The following is a 12,764-nucleotide window of genomic DNA, read 5'->3' on the forward strand; positions in this document are numbered from 1 at the left end:
TTTCATAGCCGAAGAATATTCCTTCAAATGCATACATTCTTTAGTAAACCATGAAATCGTTTCTTTAAGGTAACTTTGCATATTTATCTTCTTCCTCTTTGGGTTTTGCTCTTCTTAGAGCTTTAATGGTAAAAATCTTATTTTTCACTCTTACTATTAGCTGGCATTTCTCTACAGCCATTAGGTACTGATAATACTCTCCCTTACTCTTCACTTTCCATTTGGCACATGGTGGATATTTTTCATATCCTTAAGCATAAATATATTCACACATTTTTGCCATCTCTCTTTTTCAAGTTTACTCTTCCAGACTAAGGAAGACAATTGCATTTGCTTCTATTTGGGTGAAGACTACCTTAACATTTTAGTTTCTCTGCTCTGGAATATTTTAAATCAGTATCTATAATTACTAAAATTTTATTCTTTTGTTTATTGAATAAATGTGATAGTATTGTTGATTTTGTGCAAATAAAGGGAGGGAGAAACAAACTTGGGTCTCATTTCCTTCCTCCCTCCCTTCTCTTCCTTCCTTCCTTCCTTCCTTCCTTCCTTCCTTCCTTCCTTCCTTCCTTCCTTCCTTCCTTCCGCATATATAATTTAGGTCCAGCACAGGCCCAGTCCAAGATGAAAATACAGGGCCTTTAGTAAGAAAATGATTAATAAATTTAAAAATAGCCCAGTGGTGCTGCTCAGTAGGCTGGGTATCCTGTGCACCAAAAGGTTACCGGTTCGATTTACGGTCAGGGCACATGCCCGAGTTGCAGGTTCGATCCCAGTAGGGGACATGCCAGAGGCAGCCAATGGATGTTTCTCTCTCTCCCTACCTCTCTCTCTAAAAAAATCCATTTAAACAAACTTATTAAAAATTAAATTTAAAAATAGTAATAATAGAACATTAAACTGAGCATGGGGCTCTTCTGAGCAGAGGGTCCTGTGCAGTTGCACAAGTTGCATATCCATGAAGCTGACCCTGTGCAGGTCTTTGGAGCAGGTGGCAGCTGAGAATTGACTTTATAAATATATTTAGGTTTCAAATCAGTTTTACAATAAAATTTCATAAATACAATCTTTATAATAGAATAGTATATACATATAATAAAGTTGTATGACTATATTTATTTGGAACACTATAACTATGTCTTTGGCACCGAGTATTGTGGTGAATACAAATATGTAGTTAATGGGAACTCACTTTTATTTCAAATTTACTGTGGACTGTGTATAATGCTTTGGTTTACCCTGAGGGCTCAGGAGCCTGCTTGCTTGGGTTCTAAGTGTGGGTCATTGGGCACAATCCCTTACTTTTCTGTACATAAGTGTACACACACATTAGGATAAGCGAACGCCAATCTCATAGGTTTGTTATGCAGATTAGTATATGGAAAGCATTTTGAAGAAGTCTACTCCGTTTTTTCATATTCTTTTTATTTTTTTTTGGTTTTGCCATAGTGGATTCAATATCCCAGACTTAGTTTCCTCTCTCTTTCATGATTATAAATGAATGTCCCATATAATATTAAAATATTTCATGGTAATGTTTGTCTAGAATTAAAAATTTGATAGTTACTAGATAAGACATTCATTTCATGATGATAAAAATTTTTATTTTATTTGTTTCCATCATCATTTATCCCCTGACTATAAGATGGTAGAAATTAATGATGCGTTTTTTTCTATAAGAACATTTAAAGTGTTTTTCTCTTAAAATATTTCTTTTGAACTTTCCCCCCTCACCATTTGCCTTACTTAAAATTACCTGGCTAACAGAGCAATCCAGTTAATTGTGTTACAGTCAATAAGGGACATAACTATAGACTTTAATTCAATCCAATTAAGATGGATGCTAAATAAGTCTTGGCAATTTTGGCATTCTTTTTTAAAATATTTTTTTCTTTTGATTAAGATATTACATATGTATCCTTACCCCCCCACTGCCCCCCACCCCCTCCACCTCATGCCCTCACCCCCCTGGTGTCTGTGTCCATTGGTTAGGCTTATATGCATGCATACAAGTCCTTTGGTTGATCTCTCCCCCTTACCCGCACGCTAAGTACATTTAAAAGCAAGCTTGTTTGGAAGTAATCTGTGGTGATTAATGTATGTTATTTGCTTTTATTTTTATATCATTGAATAATAATTTTATATTAATATGAATTATATTTATTTATAATGATTAACAATCTGTTTTGTGCTTTATTCAGAAGAGTCCTTAATTTACAACCTAAAAACTAAATCTCTACTATCATTAAGTACCATCTGAAATATTTAGTTTAAGAATCAAATACAGGACTATATCACAGAGTAATCATACTAACTATATTTTATTTTCAGTACCTGTGGAAAATTTATTGAAAACTAGTTCAATTATGATAGATTCTAAGAAACTATTAATCTTGAGAAATATGCTTACAAAAGAATGTTCTAGTCAGTTGTAGTTTCCAAGTAAGAAGATCTTAATACTTTTAGGAATTTTGCATTTAGGGTTGCTAGAACCTATGAAATAAGTGAGCAACATAGATATTTTTGTTGGTTCTGAAAATTGAAAAGAAAGAGCAATATTCCTAAATATCACATAGTTTTCTAACCATGCCATTAACTTGACCCCTTCTGTCTCCTGTGCCTCTCATTACATAATATTTATATTCAATCTCTTTTTCTTATATCAGACAGTATTACTGAAGTCTTCACTAACATCTATGTGACCAGTTTTGGCCCTGTCTCAGATACAGATATGGTGAGTTTTTCATTAAATACTATTTTTACTTAATATATGCAAAGTTGGGGGGGATAATTTTTTAAGAAGAAAGGAGTATTTTTAGTGTTAAAGGATTATGTGATTGACTCATGCCTATTTATTCTAGCTAAATACATGAGAGTTAAGGATGTTAATCCTTTTGTATCTGTGGTGCGCCATTGTAGCTTGGGTGTTCCGATTAGTCCTTTTTATTTTATATATTTTTTGTATCACCAAAAGACAAGAGTTAATAGTATTGGAGAGGATGTGGAGAAAATGGAACCCTTGTGCACTGTTTGTGGGGATGGAACATGGTACAACCACTGTGGAAAACACTAGGGAAGTTCCTAAAAAATTTAAAAATATAATCCATAGGATCCAGCAATCCCACTTCTAAGTATCCATCCCAAGGAGATGAAAGCAGGATCGCAAAGAGGTATCTGCCCTCCCATGTTCATGATAGGCTAATTCACAATAATCAAGGTATAGAAACATGGTATATATACACAGAGGAATATTATATAGCCATGAGAAATAACAAAGTCCTGCCATTTGCTACAAGATGGATTGATCTTGATGGCATTATGCTAAGTGAATTAACAGAGAAAGACAAATTCCATGTGTATTACTTTTATGTCAAATAAAAAAAAATTAAGCTCTTAGAAACTGAGAGTAAAAATGTGGCTGTCAGGGTATGGGGGTGAGGATAGGGAGAGGTGGGTGTAAGAGTGCAAACTTTCAGCTATAAGATAGAAAAGGTCTGAGGGTCTAATGTAAAACATGGTGACTATAGTTAATAACACTGTATTGTATAATTCAAATTTCTAAAAGAGTAGAACTTAAACAAATGTCATACACACAACGATAAATAGTTGAGGTGATGGATGTACTAATTAGCTAGATGGGGGGGGAATTCTTTCACAATGTATAGGTACATTAAATTGCTAAAATGCACACTTTAAATATCTTACAATTTTATTTGTCATTTATACCTCAATGAAGCTGAATTTTTTTTAAAGGGAAGGAAAAGAAACTGCAATTATTTAGCTAGTGTTTCCATGTATGACTGAGGGAAAGTTGGCAAATTTATATATTTCTACAAATCACGAGTTATGAGAAAAGTCAAGTAAGGAAAATAACTGGAAAAAGCATTATAATTCTGCAATTAAAATTAAGCAGTTAACATAAGGAATCTACTGATGTCAAGTTGAAATGCAGAACAGGGGATGCTGATGTGCAAAGTTAAGACTTGAAGATTAAGGATAACATGTGCCCGAACTGGGACAGGACCATGTCCCAGTGAAGTAGTCATGAGCAGCCAATCATGCTGTTGTGTGTCCGTGGTCCTGTCTGCTGCTGTCATTGTGTTTATGAAAGCTTCTTTGAAAAATTTAAAATCTATTCTACATTCCCATGAGCCTGTGTTCATTGTATTTTACATATAAATGATGTATCTTTTTCTTGGTTGTCCTTATAAACAAAAAAGTAGTTTAATAAAACATTGAAATGAGAAAAATAAAATAAATGTTAATGTTTATATGCAAGTAAATAAATAAATAAAAATAAAAGGCTGGTAGCTAATATTAGGCATGTAGTCATTAGCAACAAAAAATTTTTTTAACTTCTTCATTTTTTAATTGAAATCAAAATTTGGTCTCTTTTAAAAATATATAATTTATTGATTTCAGAGAGGAAGGGAGAGGGAGAGAGATATAGAAACATCAATGATGACAGAGAATCATTGATCGGCTGCCTCTTGCATGCCCCATTCTTGGGATCAACCCCACAACACGGGCCTGTGCCCTGACTGGGAATCGAACAGTGACTTCTTGGATCATAGGTCAATGCTCAACCACTGAGTCACGCCAGCAAAATTTGGTCTCTTCAGCGAACTTCACCCAAGAACTTTAAAAAATTTTAGCACACTCAAGATTTGATTTCTTATTTTGGAGGCCCCTACCACACTTTATATTAAACATTAAAATTGACTTACATTCCAAACTAAATACAATTGAGTTGAGTGGAATTGTGGTTGGCAACATTTAAAAAATCAGTTTGGTTTTTTAATTTTATTTTTCTGCTTTGGAATGTATATGTATGTGGGTGTGTGTATGTATGTGTGCACATGCAACTATATATTGAGATATTTTACCAAATGAAATAAATATTTTACATCTCAGAGGCTCTTGAAAGCTTTGTGGGTCCTCGGCAGTTTTCTAATGTTACATTTCCCTAATACCCCAGCCTAACACAGTTATATAAAATTCTCTTTGGTCATGTCCAATTTTCTACTTTATTTCCATCTTTATTCACCTGCTTCCTCAGTCTTACCAGTAGTTTGCTTGGAGGAAGTCTAATTAATTGCAAGACCACCAAGTGAGCACCTATCATCAGAATCCAGTCAGAGGAAAGAATCCACAACAGTCATATGAACAGGGAAAATCTAATATCATTAATTATGAACTGGTACAAGTGGTTAAATAATAAAACAGGGTAAAAGAACACCAATCAATGTAGAACTAGCAAACGCAGAAGGCAACGTCTACTTCTAGGAGTGAAGCATCATGAACAAGGGAGACAGTGAGGACTTGGCAGAGTGCCCTGCCCCTGAAGGCTAGCGTCAGACCTCAGTGGAGAATTAGTTGGTGCTCCGGGAGCATGCCGCTGTTGCTGGTGAAGGAACCTGTGAGGGTCTTTGCGGAAGCTCGTGTGTAAGAATATCCTGCCTGGTGGCTGAAAACTCCTCGCATACCAACCTTTTGAAGCAACACAAAGAATGACAAGGCATCTGAACCACCAAGAGAAGCACAGAGAGTAGTCTTCTTTTGCTAGGACATAAAAAGATTCCTCCCATACCTTTTACTGACAAAGCCGAACATTGGGCCAGCTGGCAAAGGACCAGTGTTTACAGAGTCCTTCTGCAGTATCACCGAGAAGGGGAAAGGAGGGTGCATTTGGAGCTGAGAGGCAATACACTGATAATTGGTATACATAATGATGTGTGGAATGGGAGGATTTTGAATGAGAGCCAAGAGATGGTTTGATCACGCAACAGGTACCGTTTGTTATTTGTCCAAAATCTAGAGAAGCATGATGAAGCTGGGGAAAATGAAAGCTGAATTATCTATATACAAATGTAACACAGACAAATACAAATATACATACTTAGTCATATTGCACATCTACTAGTGAAGACAGCACTCCATCTAAAAGCATGTATGTATTTTGTGAAAAGAAATGATTTGGTCTTTTTGATGATCAAATGGAGTGATTTTCAACCTTGATATTATTTTTTTGCCTGAAAGTAAGATAATGAGGGAAAGTTTAAATTTATATTAGTATGCAGAGCCTGATCAAGAAACCACACTTGGCTGTGACACTTTAAATAGAAAGTTATTGTAATGGTAAGGGAAAATATACCCATATCGTTATCAGCTATATATAAAAGTGGCTTGCAGAAGCAATTAGGCAATGGAAGAAAAGCAAAGGATAAATTTAATTTTACTTTTATCAGCTTAGCAGAAACACTCATTTCTATGCAGTGCACACACTGAATAGCAAGACTTAAACCCCCGAGTCTTCCTGTTCAGGTCAGTGATGTAGATATGCTGTGACATTAGCTTGAGAGGAAAACGCAGCATAGCACAACATATTAAAAAACCAAGAGAACAAACACACACACGCACACGTAAACTGTATCTCAGAATCATTAACCAGTGTAATTGTCCAGAGAAAGATGAAGTTCTAAATTATAATTAAAGTTTCTAATTACAGTGTCTGCAATTAAGTTTAATCTTTTTTTATTTCAACATTTAAACAATTCATGAGTAAGAAGGTAATTAAACTTTGGAATGTACTAGTAGTTGACAAATGACAAAGTTTTTAGTAGGCAGGTGCATTTCAGAAATTTATAACTCACTAATTTTTCTCATTGGTTTCTATATAGATGACTTCCCATATTAGTAAATGCTTTTACTGTGTGTGCATATTTTTAAGGCATAATTAATTGTATAGCCACCAATTACTGCACCAACAATTAGGCTAAGAACCTCAGCTCAAATGGTTATCTCTTGCAGTGCTAAGTATTAAGGTTACAGCTTGAACAATGGGAACTTTGAAGTCATCTCAACATTACTGATTCAGAGTTTACCACTAGGCTATTAAGAAGTAGCCAGGCAGGGTAAGTGCTGACCTTGGTTTCTAGACCTTACTTTTTATGTTACCAAAACACAGTGTTCAGTATCACTTAGATCCTCCAGAAGCCATTGGGATATTATGCTGTTTGTTTAGTTAATATCATAGGAAAGTTTCAGAGAGTTATATGTCAATATTTGGTCAAAACTTGATACTGGACTTAGATGCTAACCTTTATCAGAAGTTGTCATTTGTAAATGACCGCTGCAAATATGGCAAATATTACATATCAAAAGTAAAGACATATATATATTTTTTTTACAAAATGTTTACTCACTTTAAAATTGGCATGTAGAAGTTGATTATTGGAAGGTCATTGATATTGTAGAAGGATAGGGTTTAGACTTGGGGAGCATTCATTCATTCAGCCAATATTTTTCAGCACCCTCCTATAGTTTTTCAAAATGCATTGAGCATCTTCCCCCTGGTGGTCACTGTGCGTCATAGCGACCGGTCGTTCAGCCGTTCAGTTGATTTGCATATTGGCCTTTAATTAGGTAGGATTAGATGCAATGATGTGCAATGATCAGTATATTTTTCACTTGCAGCCCTTAGTCACGATTGGATATGGGATGAATCCATAGGTATTGCCCACAGTAAAACCTCACCTAGAGAATTTCACAAAAGAGGGCAAGTAAAGGTAGTTTGACTAGTGTGACTCCATCCTTTTTCATCTTGCAGGAGGGAGGGTGTGAGAACTAAGTACATCCAGTCATAGCTCTCTTGGCTTCTTCAGAAAATAGCACTCCCTATCACCCATCACCCTCAATTATTTTGTAGAAACTAAGTAACAAACAGCTATGATTTCTGAACCTGAGTGATTAAAAAAAACTCCAAAACATTGCAGAGGTTGCATGTTTTTCCCCAGGTTGCCAGGGTGGAATCTGTCTTCTTGGGAGAGCTGCACTGAACTTTTATGTCTTGATTAAGAATAATACGATACTATCCATTGGTGTTAGTCCCATACATTTTCCAGGAGACATCATTCCAGGTCGATTTTTGGAAGACAAGGAAGGTGTCAGGTCCCCGGATGAGGATTTTCCCAAGGGTTTCCTACAACACCTGGAGAATGTGCTTTTCATGCCAATGCAGGAGGGTATTGACAAAGTGGAGAGATAACCACGGTGTTATATATTATAGTAAAGTCAAGAAAAGGATTCGAGTGTGTCATTAGATAAAGAACAAGGAGATATTTGCTGATTGTGGCAACAGCAACCAGATTGCAGTGGGTTGAGCGCGTGGGAGGTGAGGAAATGGATAAAGAGTGGTGGAGACATTTTTAAGCAGCGTGGTTGAGGCGAGGAGGCGAGACAGAGGGCAGTGGCTGTAAGGCTTTTATTTTTAAAGATTGCATTGAACTTCTCACGGTTCTCCGAGCATGCCATTATCTTTAACAACTCTCTGGCTTTGCACGTGTTTTCCCCTGTTTTTGTTATGCTTCGCTCCTCTGTTGCCAACTGGAGATCTTTCATTTACTCAAGGCCAAGCTCACATTTCATCTTCTCTGATGTTTCTCCAGGCTACTCCAAGTAGAGTCAGCCCTTCTGGTCCTTGTGCTCCGCCACATGGCGTTCACACATTTCTTCTGACTTTTCACACTGGATACTAAAAACCTTCACATATCTTTCTTTTTACTACACGCTGAGCTACGAGAAGGCATGAGTTGTGTTTGTTCATTTCAACAAGATTTACTAAGTACATACTCTGTGTCTGTCACAGTGCCGAGAGCGGAAATACGGAGGTATAAGCAGTGCTGCCCTCAAGTTGTTCACAGCGTGTATGGGGGCTGTGGGACCAAGAAAAAAATTATCATTTTAAAACAGTGCGATCACGTTTTTATTGACGCGTTCATGAATTAATATGGTAGTAGAGGGGATGTGTGCTGAGGATATCTACACCTGAGAAGGATTCTAGAAAAAGGAAAGAGCTAAGGAGGACCAATAGGGATTGGTTGGCCAGCTATATAATGAGAAGAACGTTTTAGCAAAAGCTAGAAGAGTTTGTTGAGTTTAGTGAAATGTGAAAGGTCAGTATGATAGAAGCCTAGAATACTCCTAAGGATATGAAAGGAGATGAGACTAGAACATAACTCTGAGCCACATCCAAAAGAGACTTATAGCCAATTGCCTCCCCAAAGCCAAAGTATTCCCAAATAAAACTAAAATATAGTAGGTCTCTGTTACTAGAGGACTTACTATGGCATGGCTTTTTTGATATATGTCAAGATTCTCTAAAATATTACTATTATATACAATAAATGCCCACTGTGATTAGCTTAATATAGTTATTCAAATACACACATGCCAACATTCTCACCTGTGAATTTAAGAATTAGGGTATCGCATACTGATGACTCTTTGCTATAAGATATCTGAGGGTTTTTCTTCTATCTGTCTCTGATGATGCCTTTCTCCTTATGTACCATTTGTGCCGTTGTTCCCAGAATCCTTGTTGCAATATTTAATTTCCAATGAGTCCTCTCATTCATTCATTCATGGACTAATTATTGTTTATTTCCTATGCATGCAAGAAGGTGGTTATGACCCTTGTTCTCAAAGTGAAGTGCATTTGGCCAAATGTAGGGGTCGATAGGGAAGAGATACTGCAGCAGAGATCAATGAGTTTGGATTCTAAGATTGAGCATGAGGCATTAGAGGCCCTGCAATATCAGTATTGCTGCAGGAGAGTGTGTTATGGGAGGGAATTGCTGAACACCAGGCGCTAGGGAGGTAAGGGATAGGTAGGTTATATAAGAAACACACTCTATGTCCATGAGTGTGGTGATTGTGGTGGAAGGCGAGGCAGGTGATGGTGGAGAATATAGTGGAATAAATGGTGATGCCAAAAAAAAGATAAATAAATAAAAATGTATAAAATAATAAAAAAAGAAACACACTGATTGGAATTTACTCAGAGGAGACTATCCTTTATTAGCCAAAAGGGTATAATGAAATAAACTTTGGTACTTTAAAATACACTCAGCAGATCACAGTAAATGGGAAATTACTCCAAGAACAGCCCTGCCATTTGGACATAATTCATCAGAAACAGGCTACAAGCATTGGCTTATAATTAATGTACCCAGGCACTAAAAATATGCTGTCTTCACTAAGTCAATGTGTCCTTGAAATTATGTTTATGCAATAAACTATGCAATAGAGAGTGATTTTCTTGTTTGCAGTATTGGACTGGAAATTGGATCCCTTTCTTAGTTTTGCTCCTAACAAGCTTGGACACAGGAAATTCACTGAATTTATCTGTAACCCCATCTTTAAAAAGATTATATTTCTGGTAAATTATTTTTGAAATATGAAACTATGTGAATTCTTTCATTTCATTTTTACCCAATAATTAGTCTCACTTCTCTAGTACATTGGCCATAGGGTAGCTGCATGCTGATATGTCCTTGTGAATTTTGGGGGGTTTCCTAAATTTGCTTCTTACTTTGTGTATTCCCTAAAGGATTTTGTTTCTTCTCTTGTTATTACTGATTTCTTTTAGAATCTCAGTTCATGGGTCCAGGTCTTAAATTTGTATGAAGAGGTTGCATTGTTCTGTATTCCTCTAACAATATTCTATAACATACAAATCAAACTATTACTATAACAGTATACTAATGGTGAAATCTAAGTTTATTTTAATAAATTTTTCTATTCTTTTCAAATACTGAGAGTGTGCATTTTATATGAATTTGAGGCAATCACATGTAAATAATTTGTTTGGAAATCCTGTTATTCTTAGTAGATATCCATTAAATATTATTTGGTTGTCTACTTACTCTGCCTTTTAAATATAGAAAGCAAACCCACAAAAACTAGTGGATCAGCTATATATATATATATATATATATATATACTGTTGTACTAATATATTAAAATATAAAATAAGCACCAAGGCAGAAATTGGAATAAAAGTTAAATTAGTTATTGTTCAGGAGTAAGTGTTATATTTATTAATAAAATATACTTGTTTTTGCTACCATTTAAGATTGTTATTCATGGTGATATTTTAGCAATTAAAGTTTAAATGTGCTTTATTGCAATATAGCAATAAAAGGTCTGACTCTAATTCATATTTTAGTGTTTGTTTCGATTGTTGTAGGTTAAAAAGGTATATAAATTCAAATTTAGAAGTGCATTATTGGCTATTGGTTACTGAATCATCACACTAATTTTTAAAATGCAACAACCAATTTTAGATTATTTGTCTTCATGTTCTGAATGTTTAGTTTTCAAACAACTCATTATTTGCAATGGCCTTATGCTATCATTAACCAGTATTTCAAGATAAAAGTCATCATTAAAACAGTGAGTCTAAACCCATATTTTAAATAGCTTTAGCATACTTATAAATTTGCTTTTGCAGATTTTATTTTAGAGTTGATTAGCTCATCATTTTTAATGTGGCTAATGAAGAACTCATAGAACAGATATGCTATTTCTTGTTGTCCACATGTGCATATGCAATTATTAGTGTGTTTTTCAACCCATGGTGTCATTCAGTAATAATCTCTTGAAGCCATTTGTCTATTTTCATTAGAGGGGGTTTAATCAGAACTAGATGTGATCACTTCCAAATTTAATTATGTATAAATCACAGTACACTGAGAACAAATGAATGAGGCATCACTGAGCGTGCCCTGTTGGAGGCTCCTTTCCTTCCCATAAGATGTCTCTTACATGCATGACCTTCATCCACTTTTGGACATGGTGAGAATATCAATATCATTCCCGGCATTGTTTACTAGCAAAGCTTTCTTTACTTTCTATGTTTAGATAAGAATTCTATGTAGAAATAAAGATTGTAGCATTTTCTTCCTATATCTAAATGGATGTACACACCCTACTTTGTTAACCATTGCTCTAAGCTTGATAATCATGCTTCAGCTCACAGGTTTTCTTTTCATTTAGGTACAATACAATTGATTACAGTTATTTTTACTAAGTTATAACCAACCTGCCTCCCTTGTATTAGATCACTGAGTCTTTCATTGGAGTCACATGGGGAAGTGAAGTTTTAGATGCTCTCAATCTCTTTATTCACAAAAATACTTTATTTTTCTCTCACAAAGGGCTAGTGTGATAGGTTGCAATGATGCAATGATAGGTTCTCTTCTTTGTATATCTGCTCTATTTCTGCTTCCCTTTGTAATGCCCTTCCACTAAGCTTAGGGTGACATATTACAATACTTGTCACTCACCTCAAACATGTGACTTGTTTTGGCCAATGGCTTGTTAAAAGACATTACACACAAGCAGTGAGTTTAAATCAGCTTGGTTTCTTACTGTATACTATGCCATTGTCATGAGAAAGATCAGCTCTAGGTAGCCCAGTGGTCCCTGACAGAGGACAAGACACTTGGAGCAGAGCTGATTTGCCCCAGTGGCCCTACAAGGATGTGAGTCCAGATCAGCCAATGGCCAGCTAATCCTCAGATGTGTGAGTAAGAACATCTGAGATCAACTGAGTCAGGTGAGATCCACTGATCCCTAGTCTCACACTTCTGAGCTAATAATAACTGATTGCTATTTTAACCTCCTGCATTAGGTGTTTTTTTGCTTGGAAGTAGCTAAATGATATTAGGTAATCTCTAGATATTACAAGTGAAACATTGATTTCCCAAAATGGCATTTACAAACTCAGGATTGGGTGAGAGTACTTTTTCCCCATTATACCCTCTGTCCACTTTTCAACCCATTGTATTCTAGCTTTTGGATTCTTTTCTTTCTACTAAACCTTCAAGATATTTCAGCACTATTTGACACAGTTGATCTCTATATGCTTCTTAAATTTTCTTTTCTCTCCCTCTTTTCTGTGTGTGTGTGTGTGTGTGTGT

General features: G+C 35.7%; 1 protein-coding gene across 3 annotated transcripts in view; it reads left to right on the plus strand.

Annotated features, from left to right (window-relative positions):
* GABRA2 (gamma-aminobutyric acid type A receptor subunit alpha2) overlaps window positions 1–12,764 on the plus strand; it is a 100,717-nt gene that overhangs the window by 43,858 nt on the left and 44,095 nt on the right. For all 3 annotated transcript variants that reach the window (XM_054723813.1, XM_008140270.3, XM_008140272.3), the window contains exon 3: window positions 2,667–2,734. In XM_054723813.1, coding sequence (XP_054579788.1) covers window positions 2,667–2,734 — 68 coding nt within the window. The remainder of the gene's footprint in view (window positions 1–2,666; window positions 2,735–12,764) is intronic.

Source organism: Eptesicus fuscus, chromosome 2 (genome assembly GCF_027574615.1).
Source record: "Eptesicus fuscus isolate TK198812 chromosome 2, DD_ASM_mEF_20220401, whole genome shotgun sequence".
Lineage (NCBI taxonomy): Eukaryota > Metazoa > Chordata > Mammalia > Chiroptera > Vespertilionidae > Eptesicus > Eptesicus fuscus.